This window comes from Equus asinus, chromosome 2 (genome assembly GCF_041296235.1).
Source record: "Equus asinus isolate D_3611 breed Donkey chromosome 2, EquAss-T2T_v2, whole genome shotgun sequence".
Classification (NCBI taxonomy): Eukaryota; Metazoa; Chordata; class Mammalia; order Perissodactyla; family Equidae; genus Equus; species Equus asinus.
In genome coordinates, this window is record NC_091791.1 from 57732032 (window position 1) to 57754167 (window position 22136).

General features: G+C 38.0%; 1 protein-coding gene across 7 annotated transcripts in view; it reads left to right on the forward strand.

Annotated features, from left to right (window-relative positions):
- Positions 1–4852: 4852 nt before the first annotated feature.
- Positions 4853–22136, forward strand: part of CCAR1 (cell division cycle and apoptosis regulator 1) — a 54544-nt gene continuing 37260 nt past the window's right edge. Inside the window, exons 1-7 of one of the 7 annotated variants that reach the window (XM_044756163.2) lie at positions 5021–5246; positions 5806–5846; positions 6275–6396; positions 16392–16564; positions 16974–17018; positions 19533–19565; positions 21335–21528. In XM_044756163.2, the coding sequence (XP_044612098.1) occupies positions 6324–6396; positions 16392–16564; positions 16974–17018; positions 19533–19565; positions 21335–21528 (518 nt within the window). In that variant the 5' untranslated portion in view covers positions 5021–5246; positions 5806–5846; positions 6275–6323. Of the gene's footprint in view, positions 4966–5001; positions 5247–5805; positions 5847–6274; positions 6397–16391; positions 16565–16973; positions 17019–19532; positions 19566–21334; positions 21529–22136 lie in introns of those variants that run through there. The other 6 variants (XM_070488990.1, XM_070488997.1, XM_014862782.3 and 3 more) reach the window with 6 other exon arrangements.

A 22136-nucleotide genomic window follows, 5' to 3' on the forward strand; every position in this document is an offset into this window, starting at 1 on the left:
TGGAGTGCACAGACATTTTTTTCAAACCAATGAAACACTGGGCTGCCGAAGCAGAGCTTGCGAACTTAAACACTCGGCCACAGGGCCGGCCCCCTCTATGATGTATTTTATATACCACAATGGAAAAATTGCTGTCACTTGTATCATACCATCAACTGTGAGATACATTCTCACAGTGAGACCATTTCACTTTAATGAACTGGAAAAAGAAGAGCAAAATAAACCCAATAAGTGGGAAGAAAGGAAATAATACAGATTAGAGTAGAGATAAATGAAATACAGGATAAAAAAAAATAGAGAGAATCAATAAAACAAAAAGTTGGCTCTATGAAAAGATCAACAAATTTGACAAAACTTTACCTAAACGCACATGAAAAAAAACATAGAAAACTCAGGGGCCGGCCCAGTGGTGCAGTGGTTAAGTTCACACATTCTGCTTCTTAGCAGCCCGGGGTTCGCCAGTTCGGATCCTGGGTGCGGACATGGCACCGCTTGACAGGCTTTGCTGTGGTAGGCGTCCCACGTATGAACTGGAGGAAGATGGGCATGGCTGTTAGCTCAGGGCCAGTCTTCCTCAGCAAAAAGAGGAGGATTGGCAGTAGTTAGCTCAGGGCTAATCTCACTCAAAAAGAAAAAAAGGTAGAAAACTCAAATTGCTAAAATCAGAAACAAAAGTGGGACATTACTACTGACCCTACAGAAATAAAAAGAATTATAAGAGAATACTATTGACCTTTGTATCCCTGCCAATGAGATAACCTAGATGAAAAGGTCAAGTTCCTAAAACACATAAACTACCAAAACTGACTCAAGAACAGACAATCTGAATACAGCTATAACAAGTAAAATTTTGAATCAGTAATCAAAATACTATCCACCAAGGAAAAAAAAGTCCAGGACAAGATAGCTGCACTTGTGAATGCTATCAAACATTTAAAGAAGAATTAACACCAATTCTTCTCAAATACTTCTAAAAAGAGAAAGAGGGAACAGTTCCTAACGCATTCTATGAGTCAAGTATTACTCTGATACCAAAGCCAGTCGAAGACATCACCAGAAAACCACAGATCAATATATATACAAAAGTTCTAAACAAAATATTAGCAAACCAAATCCAGCAGCATATTAAAAAGATTATATACCATAACCAAGTGGGATTATCCCAGGAATGCAAGGATGGATAAACATACAAAAATCAATGTAATACACCATATTAATACCATGAAGGAAAAAGCCACATGATCATCTCAGTTGATGGAGAAAAATGATTTGATAACATACAAGCCCTTTCATGATGAAAACAGTCAATAAACTAGGAATAGAAGAGAATCTTCTCAACTTGATAAAGGGAATCTGTGAAAAACCCACAGCTAAAATTGTACTTAGTGGTGGGGCTGGCCCAGTGCTGCAGCAGTTAAGTTCTCAGGTTCTGCTTCAGTGGCCCGGGGTGCACCAGTTTGGGTCCTGGGTGCAGAAGTGGCACCGCTTGGCAAGCCATGCTGTGGTAGGCATCCCACATATAAAGTAGAGGAAGATGGGCACGGATGTTAGGTCAGGGCCAGTCTTCCTCAGCAAAAAGAGGAGGATTGGCAGCAGATGTTAGCTCAGGGCTAATCTTCCTCAAAAAACAAAAACTTGTACTTAGTGGTAACAGACTGAAGATTTCTCTCTAAAATCAGGAACAAGATGAGGATGTCTGATCTCATCACTTCTATTTAACATTGTACTGGAAGTTCTAGCCAGGGCAATTAGGCTAAACAAAGGAATAAAAAGCATTCAAATTGGGAAGGAAGAAGTAAAATGATCCCAACTCACAGAAAACATGATCATAAATATAGAAAATCCTAAAGAGGGGCTGGCCCCATGGCCGAGTGTTTAGGTTCATGCACTCTGCTTTGGTGGCACAGGGTTTTGCCGGTTTGAATCCTGGGTGCAGACATGGCACCACTCATCAGGCCATGCTGAGGCAGCGTCCCACATGCCACAACTAGAAGGATGCACAATTAAAAATACACAACTATGTACTGGGGAGCTTTGGGGAGAAAACAGAAAAATAAAATCTTTAAAAAAAAAAGAAAATTCTAAAGAATCTACATACACCAAAAAAACTATGAGAGCTAATAAACTAATACAACAAAGTTGCAAAACACAAGATCAACATACTGAAATCAACCATATTTCTACACACTAGTAATAAACAATCTAGAAATGAAATTAAGAAATCAGGTACATTTACAATAGCATCAAAAAGAATATTTTCTTGGGGAATAAATTTAACAAAGGAGGTGCAAGAATTGAACTCTGAAATCTATAAAACATGTTGAAAGAAATTAAAGAAGACCTAAATAAATGGAAAGATATCTCACATTCATGGAGTGGATATTTAATATTGTTAAGATGGCAGTACTCTCCAAATTGATCTATATATTCAATGTAATCTCTATCAAAATTTCAACCACCAATTTTTTGCAAAACTGGACAGTTTGATCCTAAAATTCATATGGAATTGCAAGAGACCCTGAAAAGCCGAAACAATCTTGAAAAAGAAGAACAAAGTTAGAAGACTCACACTTTCCAAAACTTTCTTCAAAGCTAGAGTAATTAAAAGAGTGTGGTAGTGGAATAAGGACAGACATATAGATCAATGGAATAGAATTTAGAGTCCAGAAATAAATCTATTCATATATGGTCAACTGATTTTCAACAAACATGCTGAGACCATTCAAGGGGGAAACAATAGATTCTTCAACAAATGATTCTGGGATGACTGAATATCCACATTCAAAGGAATGAAGTTGGTGTCTTTACTCACATCATATGAAAAAATTAATTTAAAATGGATCAATGACCTAAATGTAAAAGCAAAACTACAAAACTCTTAGAAGAAAACATAGAAGTAAATCTTTATGATCTTGGATTTGGCAATAGGTTCTTAGGTATGACAACAAAAGCACAAGCAACAAAAGAAAAAAATAGGTAAGCTCAACTTCAAGAAAAATTAGTAAGTTTTGTGCATGAACAGACACTATTAAGAAAGTGAAAAGATAACCCACAAAATGGGAGAAAATGTTTGCAAACCATATCTCTGATATGGATCTAGTATGCAGAATTAGAACTCTTAAAACTCAACAACAAAAAAGACAAACAAATCTAAAACTGGCCCAAGGTGATAGTTGTACAGCACTGTGAATGTACTTAATGCCACTGAATCGTACACTTTTAAAAATGGTTAAAATAATAAATTTTATGTTATATATATTTTACTACACAGAAAAAATTGCCAAAAAGGGGGTGGGGGGGATCAAAAGACTTAAGTAGACATTTCTCCAAGGAAAATATACAAATGGGCAATAAGATTCTCAAGATTGTTAATCATTAGGGAAATACTATTCAAAACCACCTCACACCCACTAGGATAGCTATAATAATAATTTTCAAAAAGGAAAATAAAAGTTGGGGAGGATGTGGTACATTGCTCATGGAAATGTAAACAGCTGTAGCCACTGTGAAAACAGGTCGGATGTTCCTGAAAAAAGTTGAGTCCACTTAATACAATGTCCTTGTGATCCAGAGTCCTAGTCTTAGGTATACACCTAAGAGAACTGACAACAAGAGTTCAAACAATAACTTGTATGTGAATGTTCATAGCAGTACTATTCGTAATAGCCAAAAAGTGGAGACAACCCAAATGTTCAACCGACAAATTGTTATTGCTGCCGGAAAGCTAACATAAATGCAGCCCTTGGTTAACATAGGTCAGCATGAGGGAAGCCATCTTATAGAAGGGAACCACTGAGGACTTTAAATGACCCCAAGCCACAAGACACCCCCACTCCTTGTCAGCAATACTCTGGGTTGCACATAACCTAGATAAGTATACACCTGCTTGTGAGAAATATGCATGCTCTTCTATTTTTGTAGTCTTGGCTTATACTTAGACCTCCCTATTTCAATAAGGCAATAATTTTGTTCTCTTAAGTTTTCCCAGGGATGTAACAACCCTGAGGAGAAAGCCTTCTGCTGGGATCTGTCACCAGTGACAAGAGGAAGGGATGATCTGGAGTCCCAAGGACTACACCACCAGATGGTCCACATCCTGAGACCCCTGCCCCTTCAGCCCATTTGCTCTATATAACTGCTTCAAAATTTTGTAGTTTTAAGATGGTTCATTAGGACACTAGTCTGCCATCTTCCCCCTTGCTGGCAAGCTGTAATAAAGACCCTTTTCTCTCCTATCACCTTGCCTCTGGACTGTTGGCTTGTTTTTGCAGCCAGCAGAAGGCCCCTTTTGGCTGTTACAAAATGAATAAACAAAATGTGGTATTATCCATTTAAAAGAATAGTTTTAGCCATAAAATGGAATGAAGTACTGATACATGCCAAAAGAACCTTGGAAACAATATAGTAAGTTACAGAAGTCATACACAAAGGCCATATATCATAGGATTCCATTAAAATGAAATGCCCAGGACAGGCAAACGCACAGAGACAGCCAATTAGCGGTTGCCGGGGCTGGAGGGAGAAGGGATTAAGCAGTCACTCCTCAATGAGTAGGGGTTTCTTTTAAGGGTGGAGGTGATGATGGGTACCCAACCTTATGAATATACTAAAAGCCACTGAATTGTACAATATAAAATATTTAAAACAGTGAATTATATGTTAAGCGAAGTTCATCTTAGTGTTTAAAAACAGAAGATGCCACAGGATATACCCTTTCTTCCAATTACTTTCTTCCAAGTACTTGAACTAGAAGAAAAAAAAGATGGCGAAAATACACAAAATGGCGGCGGCCTCATCAGATCACGTGACTGCAGATTCTTTCCTTCCCACACTCTCAAAGTCTTTCCGTTAGAGCTTGCGCGTTGACACAGCCCTGCTTATTGTTATGCAAAGCCAAGGTAACCCTTCTTAGGCGCGCTCTGGTTCTAGCCGCGTAGTGAAAGAGGTGGGCGTACGGAAGGCGAGGTGAGGAGCGCGCACGTAGAACGTATATCCGTAAGCGCCGTTCCCCGGAGAGACCGGGAGGAGGGGAGAGGCGTGGAGGAACAGGGGGAAGTTGGCGCATGCGCCTAAGGCTGATGGGTTTGAAATGGCTTCGGTGTTAGCCGGGACCCGATTCAGGTGAAGGTCTGGTCCTCGCGGTTGGAGCGGCGGGCCGCCGAGCCGGCGTTCTTAACGTCCTGTCGGATCTGCGAAAGCGTCGGGAGCCACCGTTTTGGTAGCACGGCGTCCATAGGCCGGCGACGGTGGGACTCGTGGGACTGGGGCGGGAGGGACGCCGTCCCTTTTGTGCGGGTCGGAGCAGGCCCCGCGCGGCCGGCCCCTCCCCCACGCCTCGTTCTTTTGCCCGCGGCCCCTCAGGTGCCCGCAGCGCCGCTCGGCCTCGGCCTGGCGGTCCCGGAGTGACTGCCGGTCGCCCTCGTTCCTGAGCCGCCGCGGCTTTAGCCTGCTGGTTTCCGGCCCGGGGCGTCGGGGCAGCGGCGGCGGCGCGGCTTTTCGGGGATGGAGGCTTTCTCCGCCCGGCCCGGACGTTAAGGGGACCCGGGCTCCCAGTGTCACCCCTCTTGGCGCCGCTCCCAGTCCTGTGGGACGGAGGGGTCCGCCTTCTTTGGTCTGCGGCCCGCGAGCAGCCGGGGTTGGAGGAAGATGGATGGCAGAGCTCCGGCCTGTCCGAGGCGCGGGGGGAAGGCGAGGGGGCGCGGGCTGAGATCTTCGCCTTTTCTGGCCTGATTTTGGGGGAGGGGTTTTCAGAGCGGTTCTTGAAGGCGCATCCGTTAATTCAACTGTCTTTCCCCTCGAGGGTAGGGAGAGAAAAGGAGCCCCCAGTTCCTTTCCTGCTCGAAAAAGTAAGGAGATGTTCGTTAGCTAAATGGTATTCTTAAATAACTTTATTCTGTGTTTCGTCCCAATTTCCGTTACTGATTTCATCACTTTCATTCCCCAGCTCTGCCAAAAGAAACACGCAGGCGATATTGCCTTTGAACATAAAGCTGTGAACTTATTGTTAAGAATTGGGGAGACCACAGCGATGGTCTTGTGTAGTCTCCGAAAGAAGTGCCTTTTTTGTAAGGCTTCCCCTAATGTCATATAATTGGGTTCTTTTGGTGAACTACTTGACGTAAAATGTTTTCGCTGCATGTTGGACATTCACATGGCCCCGTATTATTTATACCCAGATCTGTGAAGATGCCCCTGACAAATATTTCTTTAAAATAATACTTTTATGATAGTTATAGTTTGGTTGAACTTTAAAATGTGAATCCTTTCTTAATAGATCGCTGCTCTAGAAGAAAAACGAGGGAAGGTTTTTTTCCTCTTTCATCATGGCTCAGTTTGGAGGACAGAAGAATCCGCCATGGGCTACTCAGTTTACAGCCACTGCGGTATCGCAGCCAGGTCAGGCCACTGAACACATGGACTGTAAATGTGGGGAGGACGTGTTCTAACTATGAGAGTTAGGCTATGCCTAATATTGTAAAATGTTCGCAAATAATGTGTCTTTTATTTGTGGAGCTTCTAAAAATTCATAGATGAACCAGCAAAAAAATCTGTTTTACACAGCAGTTTGGACAGTTTTATAGTTTTTCAAACAGTAAATTGATTAACTTTTAATTGATTCTCATTCGTTACATAGAGTTTACCTCATTTGGTATGTTAAGGTGTCGATATTCATTCACAAGTTATGTTTAAAAATAAATGTAAAAATCCATACTTTATGAAACGTTCTGTACGATTGTGGTTTTCAGTTGTTTGGTTTTAAAGTAGAAAAATGAACTCTAAAGAATTTATCAAGTAAAGGAAAAAGATAGATATAAAAGGAGCAACAGAATATTTACATTTTCAAAATAAAAAATGTCATTGAACATATTTGTTTCGGTAAGTTTCTTCTCATTGCTCGTAGGAAGAAATTTTTTCTACCGTTTCTTGACTTAACGGTTTGAACCTTGAAACAATTAAGTTTCCCAAGGATTCTGTAGAATGAAGTTTTGAGTTTCTTTGAATACTCAGAAAAGTTTCAGGTTATTCTGTTAAATTGATTTATGACATATCTGATACTAGTTTTTTGCTGTGTTTTACTTAAAATATGTATTTTGTAATTCGAGAGGTCAGTTGCAGAGGCGCTGTGATCTTCTAACTTGGATGTTCTGAAATTTGATGGACGTGATTATCTAGTTATGTAGGCGACCTTTCTCCTTAAAGAAATGGACACTAGGGTTTTTATTTTAATTACTCTTTATTTGGGGGTTAAATGGTCTATAGTTAGTCCTGTAGGCAAGTGGAAATAGTATGAAATAATAGTTAGAGATTATATTTAATTCATATCCAAATATCTCTCCTCTATGTTAAATAATGGAGAACCTGGTAGTGACTTACTGATGAAACAGGAATTAATTAGCAACTACTGTGTGTCCAGACACAAGTGCTATATACTGGTATTTTGGTAAAGTAAACATGTTTTACCTGGCTTTTTCTACATATAATTTGTTTTAAATTTATATCTGTATTGTTCCACTAAAATAGCCATTACGGTAGAATTCTGTTGTTTATAGCTCTTAACATTTGTATTGTAATTACTTAAATATACATTATACTCTCTCGTTTTTATTTTAAGACTGAGCAAAGGAAAGACCAACGGTTTATAAAACTTGGCAAAGACAGGGACCAGCATGGTGGCACAGCGGTTAAGTGCGCACGTTCTGCTTCTCTGCGGCCTGGGGTTCGCTGGTTTGGATCCCAGGTGCAGACATGGCACCGCTTGGCACACCATGCTGTGGTAGGCGTCCCACGTTTAAGTAGAGGAAGATGGGCACGGATGTTAGCTCAGGGCCAGTCTTCCTCAAGCAACAACAACAACAACAAAACTTGTCAAAGACAGTCAATTGTATATATAGGTCTCTGTTTCCATATTTGGCAAGAGAGGATCCAAATGTAAATAATAAAATTTGTGCAAATAGAGCTTGTATTTGTGCTGTAAGAAATTATTTACAGATTTTCTTGGCCCTATCATTAATCAGAGTTCAAAATCTGAAATTTTATTGATACTTCATGACTTCAGTAAGTAGGCAGGTGTTTTGTTAGTATCTACACTTACCTATAGAAATCCTGGAGTAGGTTCTAAATGAAACTCCGTAGTGATACTTTTTAAAAAAAATATTTAGTTTCTAGGTGTTGTATTTTGGGCGCTTCCTCAAAGCCTGATGTTTTCTTGCCTTCATTTTAAAGTCTTTTTGAGTATTCTTTTGTCTTATTAAAGCTGATTCTCAGAGCCATGCACATTTCTTCAGAGTTAAGTTTTTTTCAATCCTGAGGGAATTAAAATGTCTTATTTACACCTAACCTCAATGGAGAACTTTTTAACCTAGTATAATACCTTACATTTTCTCCTTTAAGTTTTCTCCTGGCGGCTTCAAATATAATTTGAGAAGAAATTTGAAAAGAACAAAGGACCTAAAAGGACTTAATTAGGGTAATAGTGTAGGCGTCAGTTTAGAAAATATATAGGTACCGCTTGAAACATGCCAGATACATTAGTGTCAGAGGCCACTGTCATAAATCAGATGGTCTTTTAACAGAAAAAGGTTAACTGAATAATTCAACTCGATGAAATATTTTGATCTTTGTGCCTGTATTTCTGACTCATTTTTTCCTGAAAGCATGTAAAAATTACCACAATTTCCTTTTTCTATATAGCTTAACATGGTTTTGTTCAGCTAATGCCTTTGCTATTCCATTTTCTAACAAAGTTATTTTGCATTTGTACTAACTGGAAATTCTCAACTAACCAGTGATTTGAAAATTTCAGTGCATTCATATAGATGAGATATTTAAAATAATATTAAAAACTTGGGGGGCCGGCCCGGTGGCACAGAGGTTAAGTTTGCATGTTCCGCTTCTCGGCAGCCCGAGATTCGTTGGTTCGGATCCCTGGTGCAGACATGGCACCACTTGGCAAGCCATGCTGTGGTAGGCGTCCCACATGTAAAGGGAAGGAAGATGGGCATGGATGTTAGCTCAGGGCCAGTCTTCCTCAAAAAAGAAAAAAAAAACCTTAAAGCTTTCACACTAGCAGTTTATTGCTGATATCTGTTGTAAAATTGAAGATCAGTATTGTAATTGTTTCTGATTAATTTTAATGCTGAGCCTGTTTAGTTAGAGTCAGTAATTCCTAGATGGCATTATTTGTCACCTTTAATTTTCTTTTCCATATTCAATCATATCAAACCTTGACTTTTTTCCCCTTTGAAAATGCCTTGACTATACTCCTCCATTTACATTTAGACTCTTGCACTTCACATTTGGGTAACTGCAGCAGTGGCAGCTGTCTCTTGCCTCCAGCTCTTTTTTAAAAATTTTTATTTTTTTCCTTTTTCTCCCCAAAGCCCCCCAGTACATAGTTGTATATTCTTTGTTGTGGGTCCTTCTAGTTGTGGCATGTGGGACGCTGCCTCAGCGTCGTTTGACGAGCAGTGCCATGTCCGTGCCCAGGATTCGAACCAACGAAACACTGGGCCGCCTGCAGCGGAGCACGTGAACTTAACCACTCGGGCACAGGGCCAGCCCCAATTGCCTATAGCTCTTATGTCAGAGTTTCTCACCTAACTTTCAGGCCCTTCCATACTTTTTCCCAAACCTTTATATCCTAATCCGTAGTGCTTACCATAGATCCTTTGTTTAAGTCTGGAAGCTCTTCCGGTCTCTCACTTGGTGGTGATGCTCTATATGTATTACCCTTTATTTAGTTTTAACTGCTTTTACTGGCTTTCTCTTAAGCTTACTTACTGGATATGCTGCTTCTTGTTGCTCCGCCAGCTCCAATATATCTGTCAGATGTATTGATATTCCTAAAGCATAATTCCTATCTAAATCACAGAATTTTTCAAAGCTGGATGGAGCCTGAGCTAGCTTCTGTGTCAACTCCTCTCTGACAGATGATGATATTGAGCCTTAGAACGATGAAGAAATTTCTTTAGGTCTCATAGAATGTCACAGAAGAGTCAATGTTAGGACCTCGGAGTTGTGGTTCATTGTATCTTCCATTACTCTATTATTCATTTGCAAAAATATCTTTAAGGACTTTTAGAATACCAAGGTCTTCTGTGTTTCCAGCCCCATTTCTCGTTTCTTCCACACTGAAATACTTGTTCTCAACATTTACGCTGTTTTTCCATCTCCTAGCTAAAGTGCTATGGTGTGTATTCAGTGGCAGTCCTACTTGGGACCAGAGCTTTTAGGTTTGAAGGCACAACAGTTTTCTGTTGTTTAAAGAGACGTTGAGAGACAGAGCTGGTAAACCACTGATTGAATCTTTAAATAGCCCTTAGATCGATTATATTGACTAAGGGTACCTTCCATATGTTTGACTCTACATATTTGCATGTGTACATGTATATAATTGCAACACTATTTAAGTGTGGGGGTGGATTTCGCAGATTCAGACCTACTTTCTCCCTCAGTTCTTTTGACCATTTGTGAGATGACTGCATTCTGGCTATAGAGAAAAATGAACTAGTTCAGAAGTTAGAACTAGTGATATGTGGTGCATTAACACAGGTGACTGAAGCTAATACCAGTACGGTGTTTTAACTGTGACTCCATTTTTCCTGTGTCTTCATTGTGGTCCAAGTGGTCATTTTCTAAAACCGCAGTCTCTTGAATCAGCAGCTGAAATTGTTAAATTCCAAGATTGATGGTCTTTTTCAAACAAATAATAGCTGATGTACTGTGTATACTTCACTTACATTAATTAACCCTTAATAGAGGTGGGTGTTTCACACTCCTTTGGGAGAAAAGGAGGATTGCTACTGGTGTGGGCTTACCCTTTTTAGATCGTATTAGTGCTATGTAATAGCAAATTGTCTCTAAAACTTTTTTTTTTAAGTAAAAGCACATAAAATCTATTAAGGCACGTTGTCGATGCATATTTTTTTCCTCGTCCTCTGAGCGTGCCGTGTGCTTTCATCCAGTGAGAGCTGCATGAACGTACCATACCATGAGCCAGTGAGTGCCCCATCTCTGTCCTGAGTTGACTGTACGACACTTGAATGTTTATGCACTTGTGGCTTCTCTTGTACGTGTGTTTTATGATCTGGGAAATAGTTTTGATCTGTCATAGCTAAAAATGTATTGAAAGTAACAGTGAGAGTTGGAGTGTTAACTTTGGGTGATACAAGTCTCCTTGATGGGGTCGAGAACTAGGTAAATATCAGAGGCAATTAGGGATGGAAGGAATCTTATGATGTTTTACAAATGGTATCTTCAGCTGCCTAGGAGGGTTGACCAACAATTGCTTGAAGAGACTGGCCAAGATTACTAGTCATTACTTCAGTGGGAGTTCAGGAGAGTGGAAGAGCTATAGTCTGCTAGGATATTGATCTTTATAGAGACTGTAAGAACCGTGTATAACATTGATTTAGTTAAGGCTTTGCCTCTTTCTTATGGAACAGCACTGTCCACTAAGTAGAACTTTCTGTGATGATGGATAAATTCTGTACCAATCTTCATTGTCTCGTAGGGTAGCCACTATCCAGATATGGCTATTGAGCACTTGAAATGTGGGTTAGTGTGACTGAGGAACTGAATCTCTAATTTTATTTAATTTTCTAATTTTTATTTAATTTTCACTAAGGTGAAATACCTGCACATGGCTGGTAACTAGTTTAGGGAACAATGCAATTATAGAAGATTACAACACTTGGAACATGTTATATTTAAAATACTATTTTGTGCCTTAATTTCTTCTTTTATTGACATCTTCATGACTTATTTATTTTCATATCCCTAGAAGTGTGTACCTTTTGACACCCTTCATTTCTTGTTCTTCATTTCTTATTTTTAATGCCTTAAATTTTTTTTGTGATATTCTTTTTTTTTTAAGATTTTATTTTTCTTTCTTCTCCCCAAAGCCCCCCAGTACATAGTTGTATATTTTAGTTGTGGGTCCTCCTAGTTGTGGCACATGGGATGCTGCCTCACCATGGCCTGACGAGTGGTGATAGGTCTGCGCCCAGGAATTGAAGCAGTGAAACCCTGGGCCGTTGAAGCAGAGCGTGTGAACTTAGCCACTCAACCACGAGGCTGGCCCCATAATGCCTTAATTTCTTATTCTTAAAAGGTAACAATTATTTCCAGTCATTGGGTACGTTATGGGCTTAGAATAGAACCTCGAAAGCCACAGCAATGGATTGACCAAGGAGTTCTCTGGTTGTAAGAAAGTTATCTGTACATGGGAGCATCCAAGGTTTTGTATTTGTGTGAAATCTAATATTTAAAGATCACGTTTTAGGAAGGATATTGAGTAGAAGATGACAATTAGAAGGTTTGTTCACTTGATTTAAAACCTGTGTTTATAAGTATTTTAGTAAATCCGTAAGTTAGAAAGAGAATCCCTCACATTTTCATGTTGTTTTTTTCTCCAGATAGCATGAGATTGCTTTTTGAACATATATGAATATATGGAAATTTCATAGGATAAAACATTGCTTGACTAGTGCTTTAAATAATTTTGCAAAAGGTGAAAAAACAAAGTTTCTCGAGTTAGTTTGAGGTTTCGAATTTTATTCATTGTTTCAGAAGGATGACTCATCTTAGTAAAGATATAACACCATGGTGTAAAGGTAATAAGAATTTTTTAAATTTAAAAGTGATGGGCCGGCCCGGTGGCACAGCTGGCACAGCGGTTGAATTTGCATGTTCCACTTCTCAGTGGCCCGGGATTTGCCAGTTCGAATCCTGGGTGCAGACATGGCACCCCTTGGCAAAAGCTATGCTGTGGTAGGCGTCCCACATATAGAGTGGTGGAGGATGAGCACAGATGTTGGCTCAGGGCCAGTCTTCCTCAGCAAAAAGTGGAGGATTGGCAGTAGTTAGCTCAGGGCTACTCTTCCTTAAAAAAATAAGATAAAATAAAATAAATAAAAGTGAGTTTTAGAGGCTGGCCTGGTGCCATAGTGGTTAAGTTCATGTGCTCAGCTTCAGTGGCCAAGAGTTCACGGGTTTGGATCCCAGGCACGGACCTACACACTGCTCATCAAGCCATGCTGTGGTGGCATCCCACATATAAAGTAGAGAAAGATTGGCACAGATGTTAGTTCAGGTACAGTCTGCCTCGAGCAAAAAAAGAAGATTTGGCAACACATGTTAGCTCAAGGCCAATCTCCCTCACCCAAAAACAAATAAATAAAAGTGAGTTTTATAAGATCAAGGGACAACAGACAATGGACAAGTTCTTCTTGTGTTTTAGTGGTGTGTTCACTGGTATTGAGTAAATAATTACTAGTATGTCATGACATGAAATTTTCAGTCATATGAAACTGATTTTACATTTTATAAAATAATATATTTTACATTTGTGCTGAAATGTGTAAGAAAACTTAGCCCTTAAATTTACTTATTTACCTGGTAGTGTGTGGTCATTCAGGGCTCATTTCATAGATTTGTCTGTGAAAGTACTGATACATAGCGATAAGATGTTTCAGATGGGTGACAAGACCTTCAACAATCATATTGAATCAGGTACAGATAAATGAACACACTATTCCAACGTGGATAATTGGAAGAGATCTTCTCGTGACAAGTGTTTGGCCACTTACGTAGGGAGAAAGATTAAATTAGAGATAAATGCCTTTGTACTTTGCAAGTTACAGAATTATTTTGCAGAATATTGATTATAACAATTCACAAGAAGAATGGAGAATGCTATGTACAGATATTCAAGAATAGCGTCTCAGATATCCACAAGAAAGGGGAGCATTAATAAATATTAAGGAAATATACTTTATTGAGATAAAAATCTCAAACGTAATGAGTTTTAAAAAGAGCTGTTTTATAGACTTATAAAAGCCACAATCACATGTACAGTGGTTTCACAAAATTTGAATTAACTGGTTAGTGGTATGAAGCAACTCCAGTGGAAAATAAATTTTCTTCCCATGAATTTCTCCTACCAATTGAACCCTTCATTACCAATTAATCTATTTTTGTAGTTTTTGACTCATCATATTGACTATCAGCAGTAGAAAAGAGATGTGTAGGTATCAGCTGTTATCCCACCTACTTAATGCTGGGGTGCTGTATGCTGCCAGGGTCTGGAATACCTAGAAAAACTATAGGAAGAAAATAGATTTTCTGAGATATTCGGCTCTGAGTTCTGCTGTGGCCACTATCAGTACTATCCAGGGTTCTGGAAATTGATACCAGCAGAGTGAAGTAGAGCAGATCTGAAGTCAGAGCTCAGATGGATAAAGGAGATGGGTATGATATTTGAATCACGGATGTTACCTTTGTCAAATGCAGAACATGTCATTCTTAGAATTTAAAATACTAATAATTTTTCCTAAGGTCTTTCCCTGTCTGGTGTTTACAATGAGAATTTTGCTTCTGTTATCCTAGAATAGTGGTGCTTAACCTTTATAGGTCCACTTCAATCCATAATTGAAAATCTGATGAAAGTTTTGGACTTTCTTATCAGCAATTTTGCATACAATTTCAGAAGGTGAACAAGACCCACTGGTCAGAACCTGTGGCCTAGATTTTGGTACTTTTTTCTCTATTCTCATTGCAGTTAACCTCATTTTGAACTTACATTGGTGTTAAGATATTCCCTACTTCTTTCTGTTTAAATTCATTTAGTCAGTCCTGGTTTCTACTTCCTGCCCATCTGTGACATCTTTTACGTTAAATGATTTACCTTAAAAACAAAAGGGAAAATAAAAAGTAGCGTGGTAAGGATTTCACAGTGTGTATTTAAGACATTTGGAAGATTTTTTCCCCCCTTAGGTTCTCCTCTTTCTCTCCTGGTCTTGTAATTTTTAAAAATCAGTGTTTTTCACTGTTTTAGCAGGGATAATTGATAATATTCAAGAATTCCACCATGATTTCTGGGGTTTTTGTTTGCTTTTGTCTTACTTTGTTATTGTTGGTTTGTTTTATTTTTGAGTAAAATTAATCTAGACTCATAAACAACTGGTTTGTGATGAACCTCACACTTCTAAAAATTTTCTGGGATATTCTAGACAAGGTGCTTTGGTTAGTACATTAATGCTCTTCTGTTGTTTTCCTGTAAAGCACAATATTGTTCTTTCTGTAGGGTTATTAACTGATAGTTATAGAGCAGCATTTTTTCACGTTATTCTCAGATACAAACAAGATGCTTTGGAAAAGGGGGTGTTCCATGAACAAATATTGCTTTTATGGCAACCTCTTTGAGATTCATACTCCTTAGTGGTGTATTAAAGGTTCTGAGAAATCCTGCAGTAAAAATATGTGCTTAATTCACTGTTTCCCAAACTTTATAAACCTTGGACTCCCTTTTTTCAAACTTTTATGTTCTGGGAAGCTAGTCATTTTTCCATGAAATACAATTTGGGGAAGTGCAGTGCTAGACCACAATTTTTAGTTGATTGCCTTTTCTTTTTGAGAGGTTAGCCCTGAGCTAACATCTGCTGCCAATCCTCCTCTTTTTGCTGAGGAAGATTGGCCCTGAGCTAACGTCCATGCCCATCTTCCTCTATTTCATAAGTGGGATGCCTGCCACAGCATGGCTTGACAAACGGTGCGTAGGTCCGCACCTGGGATCCGAACCAGCAAAACCCAGGCCACTGAAGCGGAATGTGCAAACTTAACCGCTGCGCCACCTGGGTGGCCCCCAGTTGATTGCTTTTTTGCATTTAATGAAATTACATAAAAGCATCAAGTAAAATTTTTCTCATGTTTTCTTCAGCTTTTAGCCTTGTCTAAGCATAGATTAAACGTTAAATATCTGAGTTTGTTATTCTGAGGTCTCCCCCCAATTTTTTGGCTTAAGCAGATAATCATTTTAAGTCACTGTGTGGTTACTTTTCTCTCTCATTGCTCAGTACAGTAGTGCACTAATAGTAGAAACTTTTTGTGCTTTTCAAGTGTTGTTGTCTGTTTCCTCATTATACAATTCTTTATGCAAAGTAGAAAATTCTGTCCACTAGGAAGTTTTCAGGATGGATCACTTCTAGCAACACTGTCCTAAATATATGATTCTCATCTGCTTGAAGATAAAACAGTAAATTCTATATTAGTAAAATTAGATTATTTTCTATACTTCTTCCTAAAAATACTTCTTGAGGGTATTTTAGCCCCTTGGTCTAGGTAAGGTTGGTTGGGTTCATTTTGTAGTTTAATTTTATAGAATAATGTTTTCTTATATCTTTCATGACATGAACATTTAATATTAAGCCATTGGAATCTGGAGTAGGACATGAGTCAGTTAAATTCAACACGTCAACAAGCATTGCTGAAATTTTTCTTTAGGTTTTTGCCAGACAGTGTGGCAGACCCATAACTAAACACTCATGAAAAGTTTCTGGAAAGGTTTCAAATAATCTTGATTTTTTTCCCCCCTCTTTTTAATCTCATTTTAGCTGCATTGGGTGTTCAGCAGCCATCACTTCTTGGAGCATCTCCTACCATTTATACACAGCAAACCGCATTGGCAGCAGCGGGCCTTACCACACAAACCCCAGCAAACTATCAGTTAACTCAGACTGCAGCCTTGCAGCAACAAGCCGCAGCTGCAGCAGCTGCATTGCAACAGGTGAATTTTTGATAGATTTTAATATGTGACAGAAAACTGTCAAATCTGAGTGGCCAGGGTAGGTACCTTTACTTTTTGAAGAATGAATACTTGTGGGTTTTTATTATAAATATTTATTGTTTTTTCCTAGTGATAATAATTACATATGCCCAGGACATAACAGAGAAGTGTAGTTGCATAGTCAAAATTTTTAAATTCTTAAATTGAACAGTTCTTATACTTTGATTATGTGAACAAAATTCAGTTCTTGATGGATCTGAGTATAAGTAATCACCATTTTGTATATTTTAGATGAAGTTTACCTGTTACAGAAAGTTTTTTTCAGTGTAATTCTGGTTATGTATTTGTATGTATGTATGTATATCACTTTCTGAGAATCAGTAAAACTAATGTCTGTTTTTTTTCCCAGCAATACTCACAACCTCAGCAGGCCTTGTATAGTGTGCAACAACAGGTTTGTTTATGTTTTCCATGTTAAAAACCAATTTTCAAATAGCCATTTGTTCCAAATTTTATTTATATAGATTTTATTTCCTCTTGGCTACCTTAATGTGTGATTTAAATTCTTTTGGGATAAGGAAAATGAGGTAGGTGAAAAGGAATGTCTCCAAAGGAGAGGAAGATAGGAGCAGTCCTGAATACCCAAATCCTCACCTAGCAGCCAGTCTGTTAATGTTTCTAAGCGTGCGTGCAGAGGATAACCTGGAAAGAATCACTCTATTATTGAGTATTTGGCTCAGTACTCCTGTCTAGAACCTTCTGCCCTAATATGCTATACTAGATACATGTGAAAATGAAAAGCTCGTTTTTCCCATTTGAAGCCTAAACTATAGATAGACCACTGCCTTAACCTTTTTTTAAAGCAACCGAACTCTCCTTTTTTTCCCTAGTGAAATTGTATATTGAAATCCAATATACAAAATATTAAAATAGAGCTGTTGAGAGCCAGCTCTGATGGCCTAGTGTTTAAAGTTTGGTGCACTCTGCTTTGGTGACCCGGGTTCACTTCCCAGGGATGGAACCACACTACTCATCTGTCAGTAGCCATGCTGTGGTGGTGGCTCACAGAAGAACTAGAAGGACTTACAGCTAGAATACACAACTATGTACTGGGGCTTTGTAGAGGGGAAAAAAGAGAAAACAAGAGAGGAAGATAGGCAATAGATGTTAGCTCAGGGTGAATCTTTCCTAGCGAAAAAAAAGGAGCTATTGGAAACAGGAAGAAGCCTCCCCTTGTAATTCCCATTCCTATTCCCAAGGCACATTTGAACAATTTGAAAACTCCTGACTTAGACTGAAAGTGAGTTTCTTTGGCCCCCTTTCCCCAGGCTCATACTCTAATCATGTTCCCCAAGGTCTTTTATCTGTGATGGCGGGAGGAGATTAAAAAAAACTGAACCCAAGGAGAAGCATGTCAAGGAAAAAAGAATTTGCCCTGCTGAAATCTAGGTAGTTTCTGGCCTAAGCTCCTATTCTAGGCTTTTCCAGGGTTAAGAGGGAGTCTTCATTCCTTCTCAGTGCCATTAAGAAGCTTCAGGAGGGGTCGGCTCCATGGCCAAGTGGTTAAGTTCGTGCGCTCCGCTGCGGTGGCCCAGGGTTCAGATCCTGGGCGTGGACATGGCACCGCTCGTCAGGCCATGTTGAGGCGGCATCCCACATCCCACAACTAGAAGGACCTGCAACTAAGATATATACAACTGTGTACAGGGTGGGGGTTTGGGGAGATAAAGCAGAAAAAAAAAAAAAAATTGGCAAGAGATGTTAGCCCAGGTGCCAATCCTTAAAAAACAAAAACAAAACAGAAGATTGGCAACAGTTGTTAGCCCAGGTCCCAATCTTAAAAAAGAAAAAAAGAAAAAAAGAAGCTTCAGGAAAGTATAGCAGTCAGGAGAGGAAAAGGGGATACAACAGAGAGGGAGCAAAAACAGGATCCAGAGACACTGGGGAAGCATGAAGCTTTTCAGTCCATAATCTCTTGTCTCTAGATCCATGGCTCAATTTCATTCTTCGATTAAGACTTTTGGGGCTTCACAAGCATTCCTTTTCCCCTGAAGATTATAATATCCCACTAGTAATTGTTTTAAACTTCTAAAAAATTGACAAGAGGTTGATGTAAAAGTTGGCTATCTTGTTTTCAAAATATCTTCAGACTTATTTTAATACTGTTATGAAATACATTATTAAAGATTATTTGTTAGGTTGAACCATATGAAAATGGCAATACTCAAATGTTCTTGCCTTAAAAAATTCCATTACTCATCTGTTCTTGACTTGCAGAAAAATAATAATTTGATTTAACCTCTAATACATGGTGACCCCAGGTATACAGTGTTGTGAATTAGAATCTCATATAGAATCTCATATTTTTTTATCTTAGCTTAAGTCACATTTCTGTTCCAGGGTTTTTAAATTTCCCCCCTCACACCAGTTGTTTTTACTTTCTGGAAATGCTACACTTTGCTGTTGCCAGAAAAACTATATGTCAGAGTTTGTGGTCCTTTATAATCCCCATGCCTGTGGCAAATCTGAACATCAGGAGTGCTTCTTGTTTTAGGGATATATATAAATTGGATAGCCAGTGATATTTTTGATACAAGTAGCATACTGATGATACAGAAGCAGTTCTGTAGCATGGTAAATTAACACGTGGCAGAACTAGAAAGAAAGCTTCCCCTCTGGGGACTTCTGGGGTATTTTGTGGCTATTATTCCTGTGAAATAGCAAAAAAGATAATTTCTTTATTATTGCTGAATGGGTTAGTTATATATCAAGTCTGCAGTTGTTAGAAATAGTTGCAGGAAACTTTATACCTAATGATCTCTGTTACTTTTCCCATATTTCTTAGTTAGAAATATAGTACCTGTTAGTAGGAATTTTTCCTTACATAAAACATCTATGAAACAACAATTCTGATTGATTCTTTTCTTTTTTCTTTCCGGTTTGGTGTGTCTCCTTTTTCTGTTTTCAGTTACAGCAACCTCAGCAGACTCTTTTAACACAGGTTAGTTTGGCATTACTTTATTTCTTACGGATATTGATTGACAAGTAGACCAAAGTTTTATTCCTGTTCTAGTTTTTCTTCAGGGTTTCAAGATGAAAATTTGTTAGATAATAGTTTAGCAATACTATATTAAATAAAGATGGAAAACGTGTTGTTTTTGTTTTTTCTTTTATGGTTTTTGATTGTAGATCCAGCTGTGATCTAGTTTGAATAAATGTGAGGTCTTATCTTAAACTTAATACTGATTTTGGCTTTTACATTTTCTTTGTAGGTAATATTTTTAGGAAATTTTTTGACACTATCTTTTTTAGCTTTACCTTAGTAGGTGAAGTTACTGTGTTACATTATCAGATTAATTCTTCAGCACCATTAAAAAGTTTTTGAACTTTTGATGTAGTGCTACTGTAGGCTATGTGGGCCACTTATAGTCTCTGTTGCATTTTTTTTTTTCTTTTTTGCAATCCTTTAAAAGTCTAAAAACCATCCTTGGCTTATAAGCTGTACAAAAATCCTAAGCTATGAGCTGGGTTCACTGACCCCTGCTGTGTACTTAGAGTGAAATGCTATGCAACTGAGAAGTTAACCTCATTTTCTGTTTTTATTAAAGAACTAAAATTAACTAACACATCTCACATTTTCTATCTCCAGTAGTAGAATTTCCAAATTAAGTAGAAAAGCTGTAAAAGTATGTCTTTTCTTAGAATAGCATGTCAAAAAGTATGCCCAGGAAGCATTAGTGTCTTAGGATGTTAAAGAAGTTTCATGAGAAAATAATTTTGTGGCCACAGTTTAAGAAATGCTGAATTCCTTTACTATATACTGTAAGACTTTCCTTTTTTTCTTTTAAATTGTAGAACTTAGAGACTTGCTTTATTGGGCAGGTGTAAAACAAATTCCATGGTTTGACTTGAATCAGATAATTATTCCTTTCTTTTTAATGATTCTATTTACATACAGAGGTTTTAATGAATAATACGTTGTTATTCATACTTAATTATGCCAGAAAAGACCAGTGAAAGTGTTAAAGTTCTTCTTTTTGTTCCATTTTTATTGAGGTGTAATCGACATGTACCATTATATTAATTTAAGGTGTACAACATAGTGATTTGATGTATGTATCTCTTGCAAGGATTACCACAATAAGTTTGGTTAACGTGCACCTCATATAGTTACAGTTTTTTTTCTTCTGTTTAGAACTTTTAAGATCTATTCTCTTAGCAACTTTTGGATATACAGTATTGTTAACTTTAGTTACCATGCTATACTTTACATCCCAGAACTGATCTATGTTATAATTGGAAGTTTGTACTTTTTGACCACCTTCACTCATCCTCCCGCACTGGCAACCACCAATCTATTCTCTGTTTTTATGAGTTCTTCGGGCTTTTTACATTCTATATACATATTTGTCTTTCTCTGTCTGACTTATTTCTCTTCTATAAGACTTTCCTGAGTCTTTATTATGCCACTATGGATTTTGAATTTCTAAGAGAGGGCTGAAATATTCAGTGTTTTTTAAACTTAGTGCACTGTATCTTTTTTTTCCTGGAACAATCTGTGAAAAATGTTCATCCTAGGGAACATAATGATGAAATAGATCAATAATAACATGATTTTTTAGACTTGAGTCTCACCTTCAAGGTATACATAGGTATTTTCTAACTTCAAATAAATTATTTTTAGCATTTTGAGTTAGTTTTAAGTAGTCTTTTTAATTTCTAGACTATTTCAAACCATTACCTTAATTTGATGTTGATTTTGTTTTATAGCCAGCTGTTGCACTGCCTACAAGCCTTAGCCTGTCTACACCTCAGCCTGCAGCACAGATAACTGTATCATATCCAACACCAAGGTCCAGTCAGCAACAAACCCAACCTCAGAAACAGCGTGTTTTTACAGGGGTGGTTACAAAGCTACACGATACATTTGGATTTGTGGATGAAGATGTATTCTTTCAGCTTAGGTAAACTTCATTAGGTGTTGGCAGATGGCTTCTTATATTTAGCATTGAGTATATTGATAGGGTACCTGCTTAATTGTGGCATAGGATTGTGGTTTAGTTATAATTTCTGTTTTAATCATTCAGCTTGAATTATATTTGTACATGTGACCTTTTATGATAATGTGCCGATGATATCTTTTGATTATGGAACAAACTAGTTATGGTGAAATCTTTATAAATGTTTCAGAGTGAATTAACATTTCTGACTATTCATGGGCAGGTTTAAATATGCCTTTTAGATTGGAATGGTAATAATACCTTTTAAAATTTAATCTTTTGTTTGACGTGCTAATGACAATATATACTAAAAAACATTTTTTAATTGAAAAATTAATAGGATTGAATGATTGATGAACTAACATTCAGAATAGGATTTTGTTAGTGTCGTGTTTGCAGGAAACATGAATTTCCTTAGATATTTCAAATAGATTTCTAATGAACTTCTTGAAAGTACTTTATTTGGGAAAAAATTGCTGTGTAAGATTTTTCTATAAGCAGTCTCCTGTTTTCCATCTTATCTGCATTTCTCTCATCTTTCCAAAGCCCAAAGCAAATCTTACTCTTGGGAT